Here is a 24137-nt window from a genome sequence, read left to right on the forward strand (position 1 = left end):
ACACTGTTGATTCATTTTAATTAAGTTAAGGTTCAAGTTATCTACAACCGGACATTAACAAATTCCCATCTGCCCATAACCACGGGCACGGCTTTCGAAAGTTCAAATCCCTGCAGGGGAGTCCCAACTTAGCCCATGACAAGCTCTCACGGTCAACGAAGGAATAGACCTCCTCCCGAGACATTCCGATCAGACTCGGTATCCCGGTTCAACAAGACAACTCCGACAATGGTAAAACAAGTCCAGCAACACCACCCGCTGTGCCGACAAATCCCGATAGGAGCTGCACATATCTCGTTCTCAGGGCACACCGGATAAGCTAAGCGTACGGGAGCCAACGTAACCCAAGTTGCCAAGGGACGGCCCCGCACGGTGCTCTAGGTTGGACCAACACTCAGAGGAGCACTGGCCCGGGGGGGTTTAAAATAAGATGACCCTTGAGTCTGCAAAACCCAAGGGAAAAGGCTAGGTGGAAAATGGTAAAATCAAGGTTGGGCATTGCTGGAGGAGTTTTATTCAAGGCAGACTATCAAGGGGTTCCCATTATAACCCAACTGCGTAAGGAACGCAAAATCCGGGAACATAACACCGATATGACGGAAACTAGGGCAGCGAGAGTGGAACAAAACACTAGACGAGAGGCCGAGCCTTCCACCCTTTACCAAGTATATAGATGCATTAAGATAACAAGGCAATATAATGATGTCCCAACAAGTAAATAATGTTCCAACAAGGAACGGTCTCCAATCTTCACCTGCAACTAGCAACGCTATAAAATGGGCTGAGCAAAGCGGTAACATAGCCAATCAATGGTTTGCTAGGACATGGTGGGTTAGAGGTTTAACATGGCAATTTGGGAGGCATGATAAGCAAGTGGTAGGCATCGTAGCATAGTCATAGCAAAAGAGCGAGCATCTAGCATAGCAAAGATAGTAGTGATTTCGAGGGTATGATCATCTTGCCTGCAAAGTTGTCAGAGTTGACTGGATCCTCGAAAGCAAACTCAACGGGCTCCTCGTTAGCGAACTCGTCTCCCGGCTCTACCCAAACAAGAAAAACAAGCAACAAGGACACAATCAACCACGTGCAAGGCTCAAACAATAAAATGCAAGGATGGTATGCTATGCGGCATGCAAAATGTGATGCATATGCAAGATTTGACAAGGAATGAATGAACCTGGCCTCAACATGGAAATCCAAGTGTGCCACTGGAAAGATGATATGAAATCGCTTGAAAACGATATAAAGAACGCCGGAATCGGAGTTACGGTTTGGAAATGGCAAGCAATTCAAATATGACCACGATCTGCGATTTACAGCAAGTAGCCATCTAAATGCGACAAGATGAACATGCTACAACACCCAAACATGGCATCAAAATACATGTCAGGGATCCATTCAAGATGCTTAACAAAAGACTAGCACTGAGCTATGGCCAATTCATCCATTAACAGGTTCAAACAAGCATGGCAAAAATGCATTTGGTAAACAGATTTCGGACTTAGTGAAATTAACACTTGTCTGGAATTTCAGATCCGATAGCACTCTTTGGAGCATGAAAACTATATGCTACAGGACCTGAACATGGCAAAGTAAAGCATGGCATGGAGCTACTCAAAGAGCTTAACAAAAGTCCCTTAGTGACCTTGAGCCAAAAGGGATCATAAAATACATTGCACGCATGTGAACATGGCAAAAACATAAACACTTCACAGACTTGGTGAAAACTGGAGCATGCTGAAACAGATATCAAGTAGGCATGTTTACGAGCTCGATGCACTCACTACAGAGCATGTCATGAAAAGCTAAGCATACACCCATCAAGAATACACAAAATACAAGCTAGACATGGCAAGAACAATAACATAGCATGCACGGATCAACTACAACATCCTCGGCAAAATTGCTAACAAGTAGACAATCTGCCAGATTCACGAAATGACAAAAGTAGAGCTCTATTGACTCAAGCTAGGGTGCTCCATAATTGCAAACAAAGACATGGATGGATAGAGCACTACAAGATTAACAAAACATCCTTACTGATCATCCTCAAAAGAGGCACAGATCACTAGAAAACAACATGAACATATGGCATAATGAGATAAACAGTCCAAGGACTTAGTGGAAATGCTAAGTCCCTGAAATCAGCATTAACGAATGCTCCACTTTGCAAGCTTGTGCTAGTCACCACACACATCACAAAAATACATGGGTTGCACCTCTGGATAGATGGCAAAATATATAACAAAACTCATGAAGAGCTCAGGGGCATATCATGCACACAATAATCATGGCAAAAAATGACAAATATCTAATTGGAGCAGCAGATCTGACAATTATCTCAAATAGCATCCTTCCAACAGCATTTCGGGCATCAAGATGAACTCAAATGAAAATGATGCAATGAGATGAAATGATGTGCTCTCTAAGACGAACATTTGATATGCTATATGCCCAAAACGGAGTTACGGGTGCAAAGTTATGGCACGATGAACAAGGGCATTTGAACTGCAGACTTAGGAAAAATTATACCCTCCGGATCTAGGGTTCGTTGTCAGCGCGCGAACCGAGGACTCCGGCAAGACGAATCTGGCTCCGGCGAGGTCGGAGAAGGACGATGAGGGCAGGGCCGAATAGATCCGGGCACAGGGGGCTCCTCTCCGGCCGGATCGCGCCGGATCCAGCAAGGCGACGAAGAACGGCGGTGGGGCGAGCTCGGCACGGGGCGGCGACCGGCGAGCGCGAGGCGGCGGCGCGGCGAGCTCGGTCTTGGCGCGCGGCGGCCGGAGCAGACCTGAGGCGCCGGCGCGGAGGAGGGAAGGCACCGGGCGGCGGCGGGGCGAGTGGGCCGGATACGGGCTCGGCGGGCCCGCGCGGGATCGGCGGCGATGTGGGACGCCCGTGCCACGTGGCGCGCCCCGGTTGGCTGCGGGCGGCGGCGGACGTGACCGGCCCTATTTGGACACGTCCGGTGGCGAGGGGAGCTGATTTTAGGGTTTCGGGGGAGAAGGAGATCCGGATTTTGGAGGGGGTCTTTATATAGGCATAGGAGGAGCTAGGAGAGTCCAAATGAGGTGCGGTTTTCGGCCACGCGATCGTGATCGAACGCTCTAGATGATGGAGAGGGTTTTGGTGGGTTTGGGGCCAAATTGGGGGGGTGTTGGGATGCAACACACACGAGGCCTTTTCGATCCCTCGGTTAACCGTTGGAGCATCAAACGAAGTCCAAATGGTATGAAACTTGACAGGCGGTCTACCGGTAGTAAACCAAGGCCGCTTGGCAAGTATCGGTCCAATCCGGAAATGTTTAATCCTCACACACGAAAGAAAAGTAGAAATGACCACCGGAGGAGAACGAAGCGCCGGAATGCAAAACGGACAACGGGGAAAATGCTCGAATGCATGAATGAACACGTATGCAAATGCAATGCACATGATGACATGATATGAGATGCATGACAACGACAACAACACACGGAGACAAAAACCCGAACCCGAGAAAATAAAATAACTTAAGGCCGGAAACGACAAGAGTTGGATTACATATTGGGTAATTCATATCCGGGGTGTTACAACCAACTATACGATGCTCCATTAAAAGAAATTATGTTAAAACTGCTTTATGTGATCTTGGAGCCGGTGTTAGTGTTATGCCTCTCTCTTTATATCGTAGACTTTATTTGAATAAGTTGACACCTACTGAAATATCTTTGCAAATGGCTGATAAATCAACTGCTATACCTGTCGGTATTTGGGAGGATGTGCCTGTTGTGGTTGCAAACGTTACTATTTTAACGGACTTTGTTATTCTTGATATTCCCGAGGACGATAGTATGTCGATTATCCTTGGTAGACCCTTTTTGAATACTGCAGGGGCTGTTATTCATTGCAAGAAGGGCAATGCCACTTTCCATGTTAATGGTAATGAGCATATGGTACACTTTCTGAGGAAACAACCTCAAGTCCACAGTATCAATTCTATTGGAAAAATTTCCACAATCACTATTGGCGGTTTTGAATTTCCTCTTCCTACTGTCAAGAAGAAATATGATATTCTTATTGTTGGGGATGTGCATATCCCAGTTGAGGTAACCTAGTGTTATTCGAAATTTCTCCGGTTTCATGCGATTCGAAATGAGTTTGTTAACAAGACTTGATTAACCTTGTTAGTGGATTCCTTTTGATGAGCATGAGATGGATGAAGTTAGAAAGCACAACCTTCTGTACCCTCTTTTTACTTTCTCTTATTTATATTAAATAAAGTAAAAATAGTATTTTTTTATTTGTTTTCTGAATTATCCTTGCAATAAAAAATACCCCAAAAATAAAAGTTCTCCAAACGCCCTGAAAATGAAATATCTTTTTTCCCAGAATATTTAAGAATTATTGGCACTGAGAACACATCAGGGGGACCCACCATGTGCCCACGAGGGTGGAGGGCGCGCCCCTACCTCGTGGACCCCACGTGGGTCCCCTCCACTTATTCTTGCACCCACACACTTCGTCTTCCTCTAGAAAGAATCACCCACCAACTCAAACCCTAGTTCTAGCTCATCTTGCTGCCATTTTCGATCTCCTTGGTCAAAGCTTCATTCACAAAACTGCTTTGGGGGATTGTTCTTCGGTATGTGACTCCTCCAATGGTCCAATTAGTTTTTGTTCTAGTGCTTTATTTATTGCAAATTTTTGCCTGCTTAGGTGACCCTGTTCTTGAGCTTGCATGTCAAATTTATGTGGTCAAAAGTAGTTTTAATGCATGATATAGCCTCTAGACACTTGTAGGAGTAGTTGCTATCAATTTTGTTGAGTTTGGTTCATTTTTATTTTAAGTTACTAATTTTTTTAGAAAATTTCATAAAAAGATGAAGAGATTTTTGAGGGGCTCATCGAGCCTAAGATTTTATTGTTAAGAATAATACGAAGATGCTTAACTATAGACTGATATTTGATAAGAATTACTTTGAGACTATTACCTTGCCTGCTCCCTCTTTGTTCAACATATTTTCAGGCACGTACCTTGTTTTGTCGGAGGCCGTTCAGGCATACCAGAGCCTGACATCAACTCCAGAGCCGGAACCACTATCTGATCCTCACCGCCAGTCTGTTTATCAGTGGGATCCGGAGGAGATCGCCAGCCAATGGCAACCCAAGGACCCTCCTCAGTACACCAGAGAAGGCAGCTTTGATCCGTGGGCATAGCCAACTTAGGCCAAAAGCCTAAGCTTGGGGGAGTACGTATTTCTCACCGACATTACATTCATGTTCACACACTCATTCCAATTGTCGGTGCTCATACTTTTTCATTGTATCATCCATGCTAGTTTATTTTCTTTTTAAGATTTCTTTTTGTGTGTTTGTAAAACCTTAAGAAAACCAAAAAAATTAGTTGTAGCTTTTAGTTAGTTTACTTTCCATGCCTGTAGTAGTAATTAAAAAGAAAACCCCAAAAGATTTCTCATTCTTCTTTTGCTTGTTGGGAGCTTTCCTGTGTAAATAGTTTTCTTTTTTTCTTTTTCTTTGGGGGTCGAGAGGAGAAGACCATGATGAAAATGTTGAGTGGATCCCATATGCATTATTGTTGATCTAACAAAGAGCCCATATTACCTTGTATTCTCTCTTGAGTTGACTGCTTGCAGATTCCAGCTTAGTCCAATGCACGTGCACTATTATTATTATCCACACTATTCGGCCGTGCAAGTGAAAGGCAATAATGACGATATATGATGAACTGGTTGAGATGAGAAAAGCTGGTATGAACTCGACCTCTCTTGTTTTTGTAAATATGATTATTTCATCGTTCTTGATTCAGCCTATTATGAATGAAACATGTTTGCAATGACAATTAGAGATTATAGTTGCTCATGCCATGCTTAAGTAGCTAGGAGTTTATAATGGTTTACCTTGCGTGTCAACATGCTATTAAAATGGTTGTGATGTGGTATGATAGGGTGGTATCCTCCTTTGAACGATTCGAGTGGCTTGACTTGGCACATGTTCACGCATGTAGTTGAAACAAAATCAACATAGCCTCCACGATATTTATGTTTATGGTGAATTATATCCTACTCATGCTTGCATTCAGTGTTGATTAATTTTAATGCATGTTCATGACTGTTGTCGCTCTCCAGCTGGTCGCTTCCCAGTCTCTTTCTAGCCTTCACTTGTACTAAGCGGGAATACTGCTTGTGCATCCAACTCCATAAACCCCAAAATTTATTCCATATGAGTCCACCATACCTTCTTTTATGCGGTATCTACCTGCCGTTCCAAGTAAATTTCTATGTGCCAAACTTTAAACCTTCAAATAAACATTCTGTTTTGTATGCTCGAATAGCTCATGTATCAACTAGGGCTGTCTGTTGAAGGAAATATGCCCTAGAGTAAATAATAAAGTTATTATTTATTTCCTTATTTCATGATAAATGTTTATTATTCATGCTATAATTGTATTAACCAGAAACATAATACATGTGTGAATACATAGACAAACAAAGTGTCACTAGTATGCCTCTACTTGACTAGCTCGTTGATCAAAGATGGTTATGTTTCCTAACCATGGACATGAGTTGCCATTTGATAAACAGGATCACATCATTAGGAGAATGATGTGATTGACTTGACCCATTCCGTTAGCTTAGCACTTGATCGTTTTAGTTTACTGCTATTGCTTTCTTCATGACTTTTACATGTTCCTATGACTATGAGATTATGCAACTCCTGATTACCGAAGGAACACTTTGTGTGCTACCAAACATCACAACGTAACTGGGTGATTATAAAGGTGCTCTACAGGTGTCTCCGATGGTACTTGTTGAGTTGGCATAGATCGAGAATAGGACTTGTCACTCCGATTGTCGGAGAGGTATCTCTGGGCCCTCTTGGTAATGCACATCACTGTAAGCCTTGCAAGAAATGCAACTAATAAGTTAGTTGCAGGATGATGCATTACGAAAACGAGTAAAGAGACTTGCCGGTAACGAGATTGAACTAGGTATTGAGATACCGACGATCGAATCTCGGGCAAGTAACATACCGATGACAAAGGGAACAACGTATGTTGTTATGCGGTTTGACCGATAAAGATCTTCGTAGAATATGTAGGAGCCAATACGAACATCCAGGTTACGCTATTTGTTATTGACCGGAGACGTGTCTCGGTCATGTCTACATAGTTCTCGAACCCGTAGGGTCCGCACGCTTAACGTTCGATGACGATCGGTATTATGAGTTTATGTGATTTGATGTACCGAAGGTAGTTCGGAGTCCCGGATGAGATCGGGGACATGATGAGGAGTCTTGAAATTGTCAAGACGTAAATGTCGATATATTGGATGACTATATTCGGACATCGGAAAGGTTTTGAGTGATTCGGGTATTTTTGGAGTACCGAGGAGTTACAGGAATACAGGGAAGAAGTATTGGGCCTCATGGGCCAAGTGGTGGAAGAGAGGAGGTAGGGTGCACACCCCCTAGCCCAAACCGAATTGGACTAGGGGGCCGCCCCCCTTTCCTCCTTTCCTCCCTCTCCTTCCTTCTCCCCTTGACCCTTCCTTTCCTCCTCCTAGTAGGAATAGGAAAGGGGAGTCCTACTCCTACTAGGAGGAGGAATCCTCCTCCTGGCGCGCCCTACAGGGGCCGGCCGGCCTCCCCCTTGCTCCTTTATATACGAGGGCAGGGGGCACCCTAGAACACACAAGTTGATTGTTCCAAGCCGTGTGTGGTGCCCCCCTCCACCATAATCCACCTCGATCATATCGTAGCGGTGCTTAGGCGAAGCCCTGCGTCGGTAGCAACATCATCACCGTCATCACGTCGTCGTGCTGACGGAACTCTCCCGTGAAGCTCTGCTGGATCGGAGTTCGTGGGACGTCATCGAGCTGAACATGTGCTGACTCGGAGGTGTTGTGCGTTCGGTACTTGGATCGGTCGGATCGTGACGACGTTCGACTACATCAACCGCGTTCTCATAACGCTTCCACTTACGGTCTACGAGGGTACGTAGACGATACTCTCCCCTCTTGTTGTTGTGCATCACCATGATCTTGCGTGTGCGTAGGAATTTTTTTGAAATTACTACGTTCCCTAACAGTGGAATCAGAGCCAGGTTTATGCGTAGATGTTATATGCACGAGTAGAACACAAGTGAGTTGTGGGCGATACAAGTCATACTGCTTACGAGCATGTCATACTTTGGTTCAATGGTACTGTTGGATGAAGTGGCCCGGACCGACATTACGCGTACGCTTACGCGAGACTGGTTCCACTGACGTGCTTCACACACAGGTGGCTGGTGGGTGTCAGTTTCTCCAACTTTAGTTGAACCGAGTGTGACTACGCCCGGTCCTTGTTGAAGGTTAAAACAACACTAACTTGACGAAATATCGTTGTGGTTTTGATGTGTAGGTAAGAACGGTTCTTGCTTAGCCCGTAGCAATCACGTAAAACTTGCAACAACAAAGTAGAGGACGTCTAACTTGTTTTTTGCAAGGCATGTTGTGATGTGCTATGGTCAAGACATGATGCTAAATTTTATTGTATGAGATAATCATGTTTTGTAACACAGTTATCGTCAACTGGCAGGAGCCATATGGTTGTCGCTTTATTGTATGAAATTCAATCGCCATGTAATTGCTTTACTTTATCACTAAGCGGTAGTGATAGTCATGGAGGCAATAGTTGGTGTGACGACAACGATGCTTCGATGGAGATCAAGGTGTCAAGCCGGTGATGATGGTGATCATGACGGTGCTTTGGAGATGGAGATCACAGGCACAAGATGATGATGGCCATATCATATCACTTATATTGATTGCATGTGATGTTTATCCTTTATGCATCTTATTCTGCTTGATTGACGGTAGCATTATAAGATGATCTCTCACTAAATTTCAAGGTACAAGTGTTCTCCCTGAGTATGCACCGTTGCCAAAGTTCATCGTGCTGAGACACCATGTGATGATCGGGTGTGATAAGATCTATGTTCACATACTGTCGAAGTTCTGGGAACGGGGGTTCCCAGACTTGCCTGCCTGCGGCCCACGGCGTGGCTCTGCGAGCGGGCCCGTACGACCCATATTCACCAACAAGCATTCAATACCCTCGCGAGAGGCTAAGCCTCGCGAGGCAGACGACACAAGACCTCCTCAGGAGAGGTCTCACCAGGCTGGCTCGCGAGGGGCGGAGAGTTCAAGGCAAGGCAAACCTCGCGAGGTTCCAATGACGTGAGCCATGACGACCAAGGCCAGGCGGGCGCCAGCGCGCACATTGTCCTTGTTTCCTCTTTGGTGCTAAGGAAGCATGCGCAGGCGCGGAGTACCGAGGCATCAAGCAAAGGTTTCCATATCGGTGCAACAAGACCAAGACTAGCAGGACGGCAAGACGGAGGTCACCATGGAGGCCAAGGCGGTGTCACCGCCAGAGCCTTTTGCAGGCGAGGACTGCTTTTGTCAGGATTAGCTGTACTAGCTGTCCCCTTTCGAATTGGCCATTGTTGGCTCCCTTCCCGCTCAATATTTGGGGAAAGGACCAGGGCCTCTATAAATAGGACCAAGCCACCACCGTAGCTAAGGAGAGAGGGATCGATCCGAACAACCACAAGTCCACCAAGCACAAGAACACCTCTCCTCAGGAGGCTGTTCTTCCCATTGTACTGTTCATCCTTAGCCCAAGAGGCAATCCACCACACCACACTGGAGTAGGGTATTGCACCACAATGGTGGCCCGGACCAGTATAAATCTTGTGTCCTTTGTGTTGCGAGTTCATCGAGTTAGCCCTTGAGATCTTAGCAAAGCTAGATCTGGATCGGTAGGGGGAGATCTTCGCGCGCACCCCAGTGTTCAAACCTTAAGGGTTTTGCCAGAACCCGTGATCTGACACATACAATGGGTGCAAGCTAGTTTTGCACATGCAGAAAGACTCGGGTTAAACTTGACGAGCCTAGCATATGTAGATATGGCCTCGGAACACTGAGACCGAAAGGTCGAGCATGAATCATATAGTAGATATGATCAATATAGTGATGTTCACCATTGAAAACTACTCCATTTCACGTGATGATCGGTCATGGTTTAGTTGATATGGATCACGTGATCACTTAGATGATTAGAGGGATGTCTATCTAAGTGGGAGTTCTTAAGTAATATGATTAATTGAACTTTAGTTTATCATGAACTTAGTCCTGATAGTATTTGCATAACTATGTTGTAGATCAATAGCTCGAAATGTAGCTCCCCGTTTATTCTTGATATGTTCCTTGAGAAAAATAAGTTGAAAGATGTTAGTAGCAATGATGCGGACTAGCTTCGTGATCTGAGGATTATCCTCAATGCTGCACAGAAGAATTATGTCCTTGATGCACTGCTAGCTGACAGACCTATTGCAGGAGCAGATGGAGACGTTATGAACGTTTGGCAAGCTCGATATGATGACTACTTGATAGTTTAGTGCACCATGCTTTACGGCTTAGAACCGGGACTTCAAAAACATTTTGAACTTCACAGAGCATATAAGATGTTCTGAGAGTTGAAATTGGTATTTCATACTCATGCTCGTGTCGAGAGGTAGAAGACCTCTGACAGTACTTTGCCTACAAGATGGAGGAGAATAGCTCAATGAGTGAGCATGTGCTCAGAATGTCTGAGTACTACAATCACTTGAATCAAGTGGGAGTTAATCTTCCCAATAAGATAGTGATTGACAGAGTTCTCTAGTCACTATCACCAAGTTACTAGAACTTCATGATGAACTATAATATGCACGGGATAACGGAAACGATTCCCAAAGCTCTTTGCTACCTCTTGAGCACTTGCGTTGGTTTTCCCTTGAAGAGAAAAGGGCGGTGCAGCAAAGTAGCGTTAGTATTTCCCTCAGTTTTTGAGAACCAAGGTATCAATCTAGTAGGAGGCTACGCGCGAGTCCCTCACACCTACACAAAACAAATAAATCCTCGCAACCAACGCGATAAGGGGTTGTCAATCCCTACACGGTCACTTACGAGAGTGAGATCTGATAGATATGATAAGATAATATTTTTGGTATTTTTATGATAAAGATGCAAAGTAAAAATAAAAGCAAAGTAAATAACTAAGTATTGGAAGATTAATATGATGAAGATAGACCCGGGGGCCATAGGTTTCACTAGTGGCTTCTCTCAAGAGCATAGGTATTTTACGGTGGGTGAACAAATTACTGTTGAGCAATTGACAGAATTGAGCATAGTTATGAGAATATCTAGGTATGATCATGTATATAGGCATCACGTCCGAGACAGGTAGACCGGGTCCTGCCTGCATCTACTACTGTTACTCCACACATCGACCGCTATCCAGCATGCATCTAGAGTATTAAGTTCAGAAGAACAGAGTAACGCCTTAAGCAAGATGACATGATGTAGAGGGATAAACTCATGCAATATGATGAAAACCCCATCTTGTTATCCTCGATGGCAACAATACAATACGTGCCTTGCTGCCCCTATTGTCACTGGGAAAGGACACCGCAAGATTGAACCCAAAGCTAAGCACTTATCCCATTGCTAGAAAGATCAATCTAGTAGGCCAAACCAAACTGATAATTCGAAGAGACTTGCAAAGATAACCAATCATGCATAAACGAATTCAGAGAAGATTAAATATTGTTAATAGATAAACTTGATCATAAACCCACAATTCATCGGTCTCAACAAACACACCACAAAAGAAGATTACATCGAACAGATCTCCATAGGAGAGGGGGAGAACTTTGTATTGAGATCAAAAAAGAGAGAAGAAGCCATCTAGCTAATAACTATGGACCCGAAGGTCTGAGGTAAACTACTCACACTTCATCAGAGAGGCTATGTTGTTGATGTAGAAGCCCTCCGTGATCGATGCCCCTCCGGCGGAGCTCTGGAACAGGCTCCAAGATGGGATCTCGTGAATACAGAAAATTACGGCGGTGGAATTAGGGTTTTGGCTTCGCATTTGATCGTTTGGGGTACGTAGGTATATATAGGAGGAATAAGTACGTCGCTGGAGCAACACGGGGCCCACGAGGGTGGAGGGCGCGCCTGGGGGTAGGCACGCCCCCTACCTCGTGGCCTCCCTGTTGGTTGCTTGACGTAGGGTCCAAATCTCCTGGGTCTTGTTCGTTCTAAAAATCACGTTTCCGAAGGTTTCATTCTGTTTGGACTCCGTTTGATATTCCTTTTCTTCGAAACCCTAAATAGGCAAAAAACAGCAATTCTGGGCTGGGCCTCCGGTTAATAGGTTAGTCCCAAAAATAATATAAAAGTGGATAATAAAGCCCAAAAATGTCCAAAACAGAAGATAATATAGCATGGAGCAATAAAAAATTATAGATACGTTGGAGACGTATCAAGCGTCCCCAAGCTTAATTCCTGCTCGTCCTCGAGTAGGTAAATGATAAAAACAGAATTTTTGATGTGAAATGCTACTTGGCATAATTTCAATGTAATTCTTCTTAATTGTGGTATGAATATTCAGATCTGAAAGATTCAAGACAAAATTTTAATATTGACATAGAAATAATAATACTTCAAGCATACTAACTAAGCAATTATGTCTTCTCAAAATAACATGGCCAAAGAAAGTTATCCCTACAAAATCATATAGTCTGGCTATGCTCTATCTTCACCACACAAAGTATTTAAATCATGCACAACCCCGATGACAAGCCAAGCAATTGTTTCATACTTTTGACATTCTCAAAACTTTTTCAATCTTCACGCAATACATGAGAGTGAGTCATGGATATAGCACTTTAGGTGGAATAGAATGGTAGTTGTGGAGGAGATAAAAAGGAAAAGATAGTCTCACATCAACTAGGCATATCAACGGGCTATGGAGATGCCCATCAATAGATATCAATGTGAGTGAGTAGGGATTGCCATGCAACGGATGCACTAGAGCTATTTAGAATCATTATAACTATGCAACTTTCGAGCCCTCCCAGACCATCAATGTTCAGAGTCGTCGGATCGTCACTTGTTACCATTTTCGGCCGTCAGATAGGCCTGGGATCGCATGCACGCTCGCCTTGTTCGCTACAGTTGAGTGCTAATCGTCCTGGGCCGCTTCTCCGGTCACTTTTTTGGGCCTCTGTCGTTAAATTGGCCTTAATGGGCTTCTAGCAGCCTCCCATCCATGCAGGTGCAACTGAAGGGAAAATGAATAAAGCTTCGTGAGGTTGTCTAAAAAAATCAAGAGAAAAAAGTTGTCTAGAAAAAAGCTGAAGGGAAAAAAATACATGACTCGCAACCCTCGTTTGGTTCACAATCACAAGGTCGCAGCCTTCCTCATTCGCGTGGTGGCTCCTCGGTCTTCGCGACCATGTTGGGCTCCGATTGATGCAGGAGAGACGACTCCCATGGCCACCGCGCTGTGATCTGACCGACGCGATGAACGGCCTTGATGGGCGATGGCACGGTGTCCGCTCGGTCGCACTTGCACAGCGCGACGGGACGATGCAGTAACGACGAATAGTAGTATGTCGATTGGAGTTCTATCGCCAGTGATTGATTGATTGGTTAATGGCCATAAAAACAGGTCAGTTTCGTTTGTCCATTCATATTTATCTTTAACTCACAGGCGCCCATATAATCCCAACCTGGCCACTGCTCCTTCCTGCTCCTTCCCCAAACCATTCTGCGACAGAGATTGGTGATGCTTAGGTCTCTAAGTTATTCTAATCCCCCCTCCTTCCTACCCCCCGGCCCCCCTCTTCCCCCAATTCTTCATCCATTTTCAGAATTTGTTTCATTGATGTTGTTCTTTCTGTTCACAAACAACGCAGGTCCGTTCTGGTAGGTTAGCTCATTATGCTGGATTAAACGGTTTAGGGATTACCCGTTTAGAATGTGATGCGCTGATTTTAAATTCAATGTTTTTGTCGATTTTTTGCTATAATAGTTTATAGATATCTACAGATTATCCCTTGCTGCTCGCATTATTCTTTGACCAAGTGCACAGTGCACTTAGGGTAATCATCTGAGTTTTTGCAATCTGCTGAAATGTTATCCCTTTTACGAATTTGTTCATTGGCTCATAATTCGAAATGATTGCAGGATCTCTAGAGGACGGATTTCTCCCCGCAAAAAAGGAAAGGGAAAAAATAACGGATTTCTTTCTTTCTTGCAGCTGAATCTACCAATATCCAGTGGTCAACGGACATGTTAGTATGAGTATCCTCATATACTGTTATGCCTCATTTAACTTGTGCCCCATCTAACTATCTATGCATATTATATTTACCTTTCTATTCGTACAATATGATGCCACTCTCTATGATTGATTGAAATAATTGCAGTACTGCCTGTTGTTTTTGCCCTATATATGTAGCAGGTTAGTTAGCAAGTTAAAAATGCACAAACGAAACAGGAATATTGTTCAAGGTGATGATGCCTCCACATCACATTCTGGATATGAACACAGTATGCCTATCAGATCACTTTCACAAAACTTCTTATGCAGCAGAATAAGCCAACCTAGTGAAACCGAAGTTCAGTCGATTAATCCAAAGAACCTGCTTTAATTTTGGGGGTGCAAAGAATAGCATCACTAAAGAAAAAAAATCTATAACTCGATGCAGAGTTGGGGAAAGAGGGTAGGTAGGAAGGAGGGGACACTTGGAGAAGGGGGGAAGATGAATGTCAACCATGCCCACCGGTGAAGGATCTGCGCAAGTATGGAGGGGAATGGGGAAGGAGAACTGGACGATGGAGCCCATGCTGCCTGTATGTGTAATTCTACTGGTTTTAGTGCATCTAACATATTCTTTATCCTGCCATTCATTTAACAAATTGCACAGCACGAAAAATGAGTTCCTTATCTCAGCCTATAATGTTCTTTTCCTGCAATTTGATGTCAATAAATCCATTTTGACGCTTGCCCTGCTGAAAGTTACACCATGAAATATAGAGGATTTTAATTTTGTCAGTAAGTTGTCAGATTATTAAACTTATAAAGTTTTTTCTATTATTATGCATCTATATATGGGTACCTTCTGAATTTATGGTCGGAGCTGAGAGGAAGCTGAAAATAGTAAACAAGTCAGCACAGGTTGGTTTTGATGCATTGCTTGCCAATTTGATACATATCGACATACAGTACCATGCTTGCTATATCGCACTGATGGTCGAGCCCGGCCATGGAAACCTGACGTCAGTGACAATGGGAAGGAAAATTTTTGGTTAGTCGGCCCTTCGTTAATTTATTCTATGTGATAATATTAGTCCGCACTAGGATTTAGGCTGCAGTAATTTCTTGATATAGATGGAATTAGCTAGGGGCAGCAATATCTTGTTTTATCCTCACAAAATGATACCAGAAATTAGACATGCCATGCTGATTCTATCATTTCGATTAAATTTGTAACAGATTGTGTTTGTGTTTGTGTAGTTATGAAGAGTAAAAACAACGTATAGATTTTACAAGATAGTTGGATCAAGTAAAAAAAATGAAGAACCACAACAAACTATTAAAAACATTCAACATATTTGCTATGTATTAATAAATCTTTGTCTCATAACAATCCCTTTGGTTACTACATACTTGTCCATAGGACTATAGCAGTCTTTGTTTCATACGATTCCACCATTGTTGTCCTCTACAACAAGAAAAGAAAGTTTTCTACGATGTCTTTGGCTCTTCCTATACAAAATTCTAATACAACTATGCGCTTGCTGAAGAAGTAAAATATAAATTTGTTTATCTCTAGACCCATATGATTTATTATTGGGACAAATAGCATAAGCATATTAACTAATGGTAATGTTACTCAGACTTATATGTTACTAAAATGATGCACACTTACCTTATTTGGCCTGATTTGTTCTTTTTATTGTGAATTTTTGAATTTTTTGAATTATTGATTTATAGTTTTAGTTGTGTATTAGCATCTAAGATGGAATCAAAATAAATTAAATAAGGAAAAATATTTTTCTCAGTCTCGTGTGCTATATTCCCTAACTCTCTCACCCATGCAGGTGGATTTTACAAGTTTTCAGTCTGCTTGATAGCACTGCAGTGCCATAATTTGAGACATGCATAGAAGGCCCTGTCTTCTTAGATGGACTATATGTTTATATGCTCATAGTTAGTGTAATGTATTGTAGCGATCCGCATGTTACGCAAATTCATGTCAATATTCAAGGATACATTGCACTTTTTTCTAACTGAAATGTGAAGTGATCATATGACTGATATATGCTATTAGGAGGTATATATCAATCCTCACATATTTTTTGATTCTGTAATGTTATTACTTCCATTTTTGTTATTTATGTTTCTTCCGTGCGCCTAGCTATGTATAATATCTAATTTTAACAAATGTGATGCTCGCCTGCAAGACGTAGCAACAATTACAACATGCTATTTATGACCATCATCGCTATGTGCTTCTGTGTTGCTAAGCTATTTTGTTTCCAGAAATTTTCACGGTGATGCGACTTAGGGTGATCATGAAGTAACCATAAGTTCCAGATCTTCAGAAAAAGATGATCCATTAGATTTTTGTAGTTCACTAATTAACATAGCTGTTATGCCATTTTACCGTTCTGACATCAAGAGTGTACATACCCATATCATGGTGATTGGTAAAAACAACTTACCCTTCTACTTAAGATTTGTGGTTACTTTTGATTAACACATAATAACATACATTTCTATGTATCCATATATTTCTGAATTCACTATCATTTTATTGTAAAAATGGACGGGCGCGGCAACGCGTGCCGTCACGGTCTAGTAAGTATATGAAAGCTCAAAAAGAAACTAAGTGGGTGTACATCCAACTTGCTTGCTCACGAAGACCTAGGGCATTTTGAGGAAGCCCATCATTGGAATATACAAGCCAAGTTCTATAATGAAAAATTTCCACTAGTATATGAAAGTGATAACAAAGGAGACTCTCTATCATGAAGATAATGGTGCTACTTTGAAGCACAAGTCTGATATAAGGATAGTAGCATTGTCCCTTCTATCTTTTTTCTCATTTTTTTATTTGGGCCTTCTCTTTTTTTATGGCCTCTTTTTTAATATATTTTTTCGTCCGGAGTCTCATCCCGACTTGTGGGGGAATCATAGTCTCCATCATCCTTTCCTCACTGGGACAATACTCTAATAATGATGATCATCACACTTTTATTTTCTTACAAGTCAAGAATTACAACTCGATACTTAGAACAAAATATGAATATGTGAATGCCTCCGGCAGTGTACCGGGATATGCAATGACTCATGAGTGACATGTATGAAAGAATTATGAATGATGGCTTTGCCACAAATACAATGTCAACTACATGATCATGCAAAGCAATATGACAATGATGGAGCGTGTCATAGTAAACGGAACGGTGTAAAGTTGCATGGCAATATATCTCGGAATGGCTATGGAAATGCCATGATAGGTAGGTATGGTGGCTGTTTTGAGGAAGATATATGGTGAGTGTATGATACCGGCAAAAGGTGCGCCGTATTAGAGAGGCTAGAAATGATGGAAGGGTGAGAGTGCGTATGATCCATGGACTCAACATTAGTCATAAAGAACTCATATACTTATTGCAAAAATCTACAAGTTATGTATTACGCGCATGCTCCTAGGGGGATAGATTGGTAGGAAAAGACCATCGCTCGTCCCCGACCGCCACTCATAAGGAAGAAAATGAATAAATAAATCATGCTCCGACTTCATCACATAACGGTTCACCATACGTGCATGCTATGGGAATCACAAACTTTAACACAAGTATTTATCAAATTCACAACTACTCAACTAGCATGACTCTAATATCACCATCTCCATATCTCAAAACAATTATCAAGTATCAAACTTCTCATAGTATTCAACACACTCATAAGAGAATTTTATTATTAATCTTGTATACCTAGCATATTAGGATTATTTAAGCAATTTACCATGCTATTTAAGACTCTCAAAATAATCTAAGTGAAGCATGAGAGATCGATTACCAGGTACTGGCATGCTTATCAGGACTTATGAGTGGTGTTTTGCTTCTCTAGCCCGCTCTGCCCCTGACCTCGCCGCCGGCCACTCCGGCCCCGGCGACCACCTCCCTCGGCGGCTGCCGCTCCGGCACACCTCGAGCATGAGCTCCTCCCCCCTCACCTCCGGCCGCGAACGCGAGCTCCGCTGGATGGATTCGAGTCCGTCCCCTTCCCCCGCCAGATCTGGCCGCTCCGGGGCGCCCCGCTCCTAGCGGGCTGCACTGTGCGTCGGGCCACTCGCGTCCTCCGAGTCGGCCTCGCCACCTGCTGTGCAGCTCCGGTCCGAGGTCCATCGCGTCTCCTCCGAGGCCCCCCCCCCCTGTTGAGGCGCCCTGGGAGGTCCCTCGCGGCCGCCAGCGGCCTCGTCGCCGCTCCCCGCGCCGTCGCCGGGACGAACCCACCAACGGCCGTCGACCCTGCCGCCCCATCGTCCCCGCTGAGTGCCCGCGCTGCTACAGCACGGGCCATCCCCACTTGGAGTGCCGCCGCGCCATCTATTGCCGGCACTGCCGCTTCCCAGGCCATGTCACGCGCGACTGCACCGCGCCTCGTTCGCATGCCTCCTCCGCCGAGCCACCCTGCAAGCGGCCCCGCGAGTCCGCCTCGCCCTCGTCCCCGGCGTCCCCCACCGGCTCCGTCTCGAGCGTCGCCGGCCCGAGCCACCCCGCGTCCTCCGGGTGTGGGGGCCGGCCCTCGACCTGCCCTTCGTCGCCGTCCGCCCCTTCCAGCAATGGCGCCTCCGCCACCTCCAGCACCACGCCGGTGGTGCACTCCGGCCACCCTGCCCTCTAGCCGGCCGCCGCGCTCTTCTACTTGCCCCGCACCATGCGCCTCATCGCTGCCGAGCGGGAGCTTGCCGAGCGCGCCCTCCTAGCGACCATCGCCGGCAGCCGCACGGGGATCTCGCGCGAGGAGGTGGCGACCTTGCTGCGTGAAAAGTGTGACCTTTCCGACGATGAGTTTTCCGTCCACTGCAAGGGTCACGACGAGTTCTTGCTCAAGTTCTCCTCCACCGAGGCGCGTGCCATGGCGGGCCTGCGCCGGCTGCGCTGCCCGCGCTTCCGCCTCATCATTCACCCCTGGAGCCACGCCGCCGGCTGCGACCCCATCCAGCATCGGTTCCGTGTGGAGGTCGAGATCGCCGGGGTTCCCGATCAGGCATGGCACCACTCTGCCGTGGAAACCATGCTAGCGCCGTTCCTCGACATCGAGCATCTCCACGCCGCCACACGCGACTGCTCGGACATGTCCCGCTTCAGGTTCTCGGCCTGGACGGCCAACCCCGACGCCATCCCCCGCTCCTCTGATCTGCTGTTCCCGGAGCCAGACGTCGTCGATGACGGCGTCGACCCTGACCGCGCCGAGCGGTTCGCCCGCCATATGCTGCGCAAGCCCGTCGAGATCTTCGTCACCCTCTCCGAAGACTACCGCCGCCCGGTGCCTGTGCCGGCCGCACCTTCCCCCTCCGACAACGACGGCGACGGCGACCCTGACCGCCCTTCCCCACCCTTCCTCCAAAGTGGCCGCAGCATCACAGGTTTCCCCAGCATCCGTCACGCCACTCCTCCGGCACCCCTCCCGCGCCAGGGAACGCCGGCCCCAGCACCGCCGCCGTGGAACGTGTCCTCCATTCCGCGGCTGGCATGGCATCCTGGGGGCCCACCCGCCCGTGGGACCCGCACCCGCTGCTGGCCCCCTGGCACAACGGCTCTCCGACACGCGCGCTGGGGACCCGCTGGCGCCCCCACCCCAGCCGTCACCCTTGACGCGGTCACTGCCCTAGGACAATGCCACGCCCTGCCCCACCCCTAGCGCGGCCAGCTGCTGCCAACCGGCGACCAACACCTGCACCTCCCACCCGTTCTTTGGATCCCCTGCAGCCTCGTCCATCCCGCCTGTCGCGCGGCCCAACAAAGCCGTGCCCGCAGCCATCACCACTGGGGCATGCATGACTGGCTGCGCCAATCCCAACCCGTCTGCATGCCCTAGGCCCACCACGCCCTGCTCGCCTACTCCTGTTCCTGTGGGGTCGCCTACTCCTGTTCCTGTGGGGTCGCCTGCTGCTGTGACCACATCGACCGCCCCGCCCGCCCTTGTGATCAACGAGCCAATCAGCGGGGAGGACGCAGATCCACCCCCATCAGGGCCCACCCCAGCCGCGGAGGACCAATCAACGCCCGCGCCAACCGCCACGCCATGCACCACCCTCGCCCTACAGATCAACGTGCAGCCCGATCGGACGGTTGGGTCCGCTCTGGAGTGTTTCGTCTCCTCTGTCTAGTGCGCCCCAGCGCCCATTCTGTCCCTCCCGCCACCGCCGCACCGGCGCCAGAACGAGGTGCCCCTCGACTTCACGCCACGATGGAGCAACCGCATCGCCAGGGCGGACCGGGGCTACGACTCCAAGATGAAGGCTAGCGTGTGCTCCTCCGCCGCCTCGGGCTGTTGCAGGACGACGAGCCGCTCTCGGACTCCATCCTAGACCGCTATGCTCGCATGTTTGATCGCCCGCTCACGGCTGACACCATCGCCACGCTCGCTGACTACCATGGTTGGAAGTTGCACGCGAATCCAACAGGGGCGGCGACCACCGCGGCCCCGCTCATCACCGAGGCATAGATGGCCTTCGCATCCCGCCCCCGTGGACTCTTATCATTACTTATGGAATACAACCAAAGCGTCATTTTTTGGAACGTACGGGGTCTCAACTGCCCGGCTAAGCATACCGCTGTGCGTTCCGTCATTTCTTCCGCCAACCCCTCCATTGTATGCCTTCAGGAGACTAAGCTTGCCACCATCTCGTCTCCGTCGTCTCCGAAACGTGTGGGCAATCCTTCACCGGCTTCCTCTTTCTCCCGTCTACGGATACCAGGGGTGGCATCCTCCTCGCTTGGGAGGAGGAACTCGTGTCCTTCTCGCATCCCACCATCGACGTGCATTTCATCAACGCGCTCGTCTCCCCCCGCGACGGCCGCCGCATTGGTGGATCACCGGCGTCTACGGTCCTCAAGAAGAGGCCGACAAGATCGTACTCCTCTCTGACCTCCATGATATGCACTCCACATGCTCCGGCCCTTGGCTTCTAGGGGGTGACTTCAACATGATTGCCTCCGCTGAGGATAAGAACAATGCTAACCTCAACCGCGCCTCTATGCGACGCTTTCGACACTTCATTGCCAACGAGGAGCTTCGGGACATCTATTTGCATGGTCGTCGATACACATGGTCTAATGAGCGCGAGGCCCCTACTCTCGTGCGCATCGACAGAGTTCTCTGCACCGCCGGCTGGGAGACTGATCACCCGTGCTGCGTCCTTCACTGACTGTCCTCCGCAGCTTCAGACCACGCGCCACTCATCCTCCACTCGACGATTCGTACCACTGGGCATAGGCGGTTTCACTTCGAGCGCTTCTGGCCTAAGCTGCAAGGCTATCACAAAACGGTGGCCGAGGCTTGGGCGTCCTCCCCACTCGAGCCCGACCCATTCCGCCGCATCTTTGCGCGCCTCCGCGCCTTGACCAAGCACCTACAACGCTGGAGCTCCAAGACCGTGGGCAACATCTCTCTGCAACTTGTCGTAGCCCGCGAGCTCATCACTCGCTTTGATGCGGCACAAGACACCCGCCCGCTCACCGCAGCCGAGGCTTGGTTGCACCGTCAACTCAAGACCTCATACATCGGCCTCGCCTCCCTAGAGCGATCTATTGCACGACAGCGGGCACGTTCAACTTCCTCAAGGGTGGCGACACAAGCCCGGCTTTCTTTTGTCTCCATGCTGCGCAACGTTCCAAGAAGAACACGATCCACCAGCTGCAGGTGGGCAAGGCTTCGGTTTCCGACCCGGCCGCCATCGCTGAGGCTGTGTACGCCCATTTCCGATCCATTCTCGGCTCCGACCATGAGAGATCATCCACCATTGACCTCGACAGCCTTGACCAACGGTTCTTTGATCTGCATGAGCTCGAGACGCCCTTCTCTGAGCATGAAATCTGGGAGGCCATCAAACGCATGCCCAAAGGTAGGGCTCCAGGACCCGACAGATTCACATCCGAGTTCCTCTGCGCCTCTTGGCCCACTATCAAAGACGATTTCATCGCCGCATTCAACAAGCTCTACTCGCTCAACGGCATCGGCTTCCAACGGCTGAATGAGGCGCTGCTCACCCTTCTCCCCAAGAGTCCAGATGCGTCTATCAGACTATCGCCCCATCAGTTTGATACACTTGTTCGCCAAGCTCTTTGCCAAGGTTCTCTCCCTTCGCCTCACGCCCAGGCTCGGCAGCATGATCTCCACGAACCAGAGCGCGTTCATCGCTGGCCGCTGCATCCACGACAACTTTCTTGTCGTGCAACAGACGGCACGGCGGCTCCACAACCTCAGGAAACCCCGTGTCATGCTCAAGCTTGACATTGCACGTGCTTTCGACTCCGTTTCCTGGCCATTCCTCCTCAACACCCTTTGTCACCTCGGCTTTGGTCGACGCTGGTGCGAATGGGCCTGCATCCTCCTTGGCACGACCAGCATGCGCATCCTCGTCAACGGCAACCCAGGACCTCCGATCATCCACCAATGCGGCTTTCGGCAGGGTGACCCGCTATCCCCCATGCTCTTCGTCATCGTCATCGACAACCTCAACACCTTGCTTTGTCGAGCGGTGGCTGACGGTGTCCTCCAGCGCCTTACTGCCCGCCACATGGCAGCCAGCATCTCCCTTTACGCCGATGACGTGGTGATCTTCTACCATTCGGACACGCATGACCTCTCCTCGGTCCGCCACATTCTTAGCGTCTTCGGCGACGCTTCTGGGATGCGCACTAACTTCTCCAAGTGCGCGGCATCCCCCATCCAGTGCATGGCCGATGACTGCGCCGTGATCGTGTCCAGCTTCGCGTGCCCGGTCAAGGACTTCCCCACCTCTTACCTCGGCTTGCCCCTGTCCATCCGGAAGGTCAACGCTACAGCCCTTCAACCACTCCTCAACAAGCTCGAGCGTCGGCTCTCGCCATGGTGGGCATCCATGATGTCGCGCGGCGACCGGCTCACCCTTTGCCGCCACGTCTTGTCCATAAAGCCCGTTCTTACTCTCATCGCGCTGGCGATCAACCCCCCGTCCACAAGCAAATCAACCGCATGCTTCGAAGTTTCCTATGGTATGGGTGCAAGGACGCGAGCGGCGGCCACTGCCTTGTCAGCTGGCGTCGCGCATGCCAGCCCATCGCTCTAGGCGGCCTGGGCATCCCCGATCTCCAGTGCATGGGCACTTCTCTCCGCACCCACTGGCTATGGCTCCAAAGAACAGAGCCCTCCCGCCCATGGTAGCACATGCACATCCCACATTGCCCTGACGTCCAAGCCTTCTTTCGGGCCTCCACCTCCTGGATGATCGGCGACGGGCGCATTTGCAGGTGCTGGGAGGACCACTGGCTCGACGGCCACTCCATCGCCAAGGTCGCGCCTCTCATCTACGCCAAGGTCCCCAAGCGACGGCGCAAGACACTCTCGGTGCGCGATGCCCTGCACAACCGCGCCTGGATCGCGGACATTCAGGGTGCGCTCGGCACTGAGACGACCATCCAGTACGTATCCCTCTGGCAACGCCTCCAACACTTCGACCTCGACGACACACCAGACAGGCTAACCTGGCGCTGGTCCACCTCCGGCTGCTACACCGCGCTCTCTAGCTACCAGTCTCTATTCCTCGGCTCCACGGAAGACCCCCACTGGTGCATCACTTGGCGACCGTGGGCGCCGCTGCGCATCAAATTCTTCGTCTGGCTCGCACTCCTCGGCAGATGCTGGACCGCCGACTGCCTCGCGCGCCACGACTTACCTCACGAGCCTACATGCATCCTGTGTGACCAGGAACCGGAGATGATGTAGCACCTCCTCTCCGGCTGCTCCTTCTCCCGCCAAGTTTGGCATGATATCCTCTCTTGGTGCCGCTCCACGGTTGCGCCACCGGGACAAGATGACGACTTCCCCACCTGGCTCCACTCCGCCCTTGCCGCTACCCCGCGCTGCCTTTGCCGTGGGCTCGCCTCCATTGCCATCCTCACAGCCGGGTGGCTCTGGAAGCACCGGAACGGATGCATCTTCGACGGCCACCACCCCTCTGTCTGCCGCGCCGTCAATGA

General features: G+C 48.1%; 1 protein-coding gene across 1 annotated transcript; it reads left to right on the forward strand.

Annotated features, from left to right (window-relative positions):
- Nucleotides 1–23382: 23382 nt before the first annotated feature.
- LOC147990468 (uncharacterized) lies at nt 23383–23883 on the forward strand. The gene has a single exon (XM_087538238.1). It carries the CDS (start codon nt 23383–23385, stop codon nt 23881–23883), a length of 501 nt encoding a protein of 166 aa, XP_087394364.1.
- The last annotated feature ends 254 nt before the right edge of the window (nt 23884–24137 follow it).

The sequence above is a fragment of the Triticum urartu genome, chromosome 1A (assembly GCF_056163025.1).
Source record: "Triticum urartu cultivar PI428250 chromosome 1A, HENAU_Tu73, whole genome shotgun sequence".
In the NCBI taxonomy this organism is placed as follows: Eukaryota; Viridiplantae; Streptophyta; class Magnoliopsida; order Poales; family Poaceae; genus Triticum; species Triticum urartu.

Bases quoted from the DNA above. Each gene is read 5' to 3' on its own strand.
- LOC147990468 (XM_087538238.1), top strand. From the start codon at position 23,383: ATGATCGGCGACGGGCGCATTTGCAGGTGCTGGGAGGACCACTGGCTC.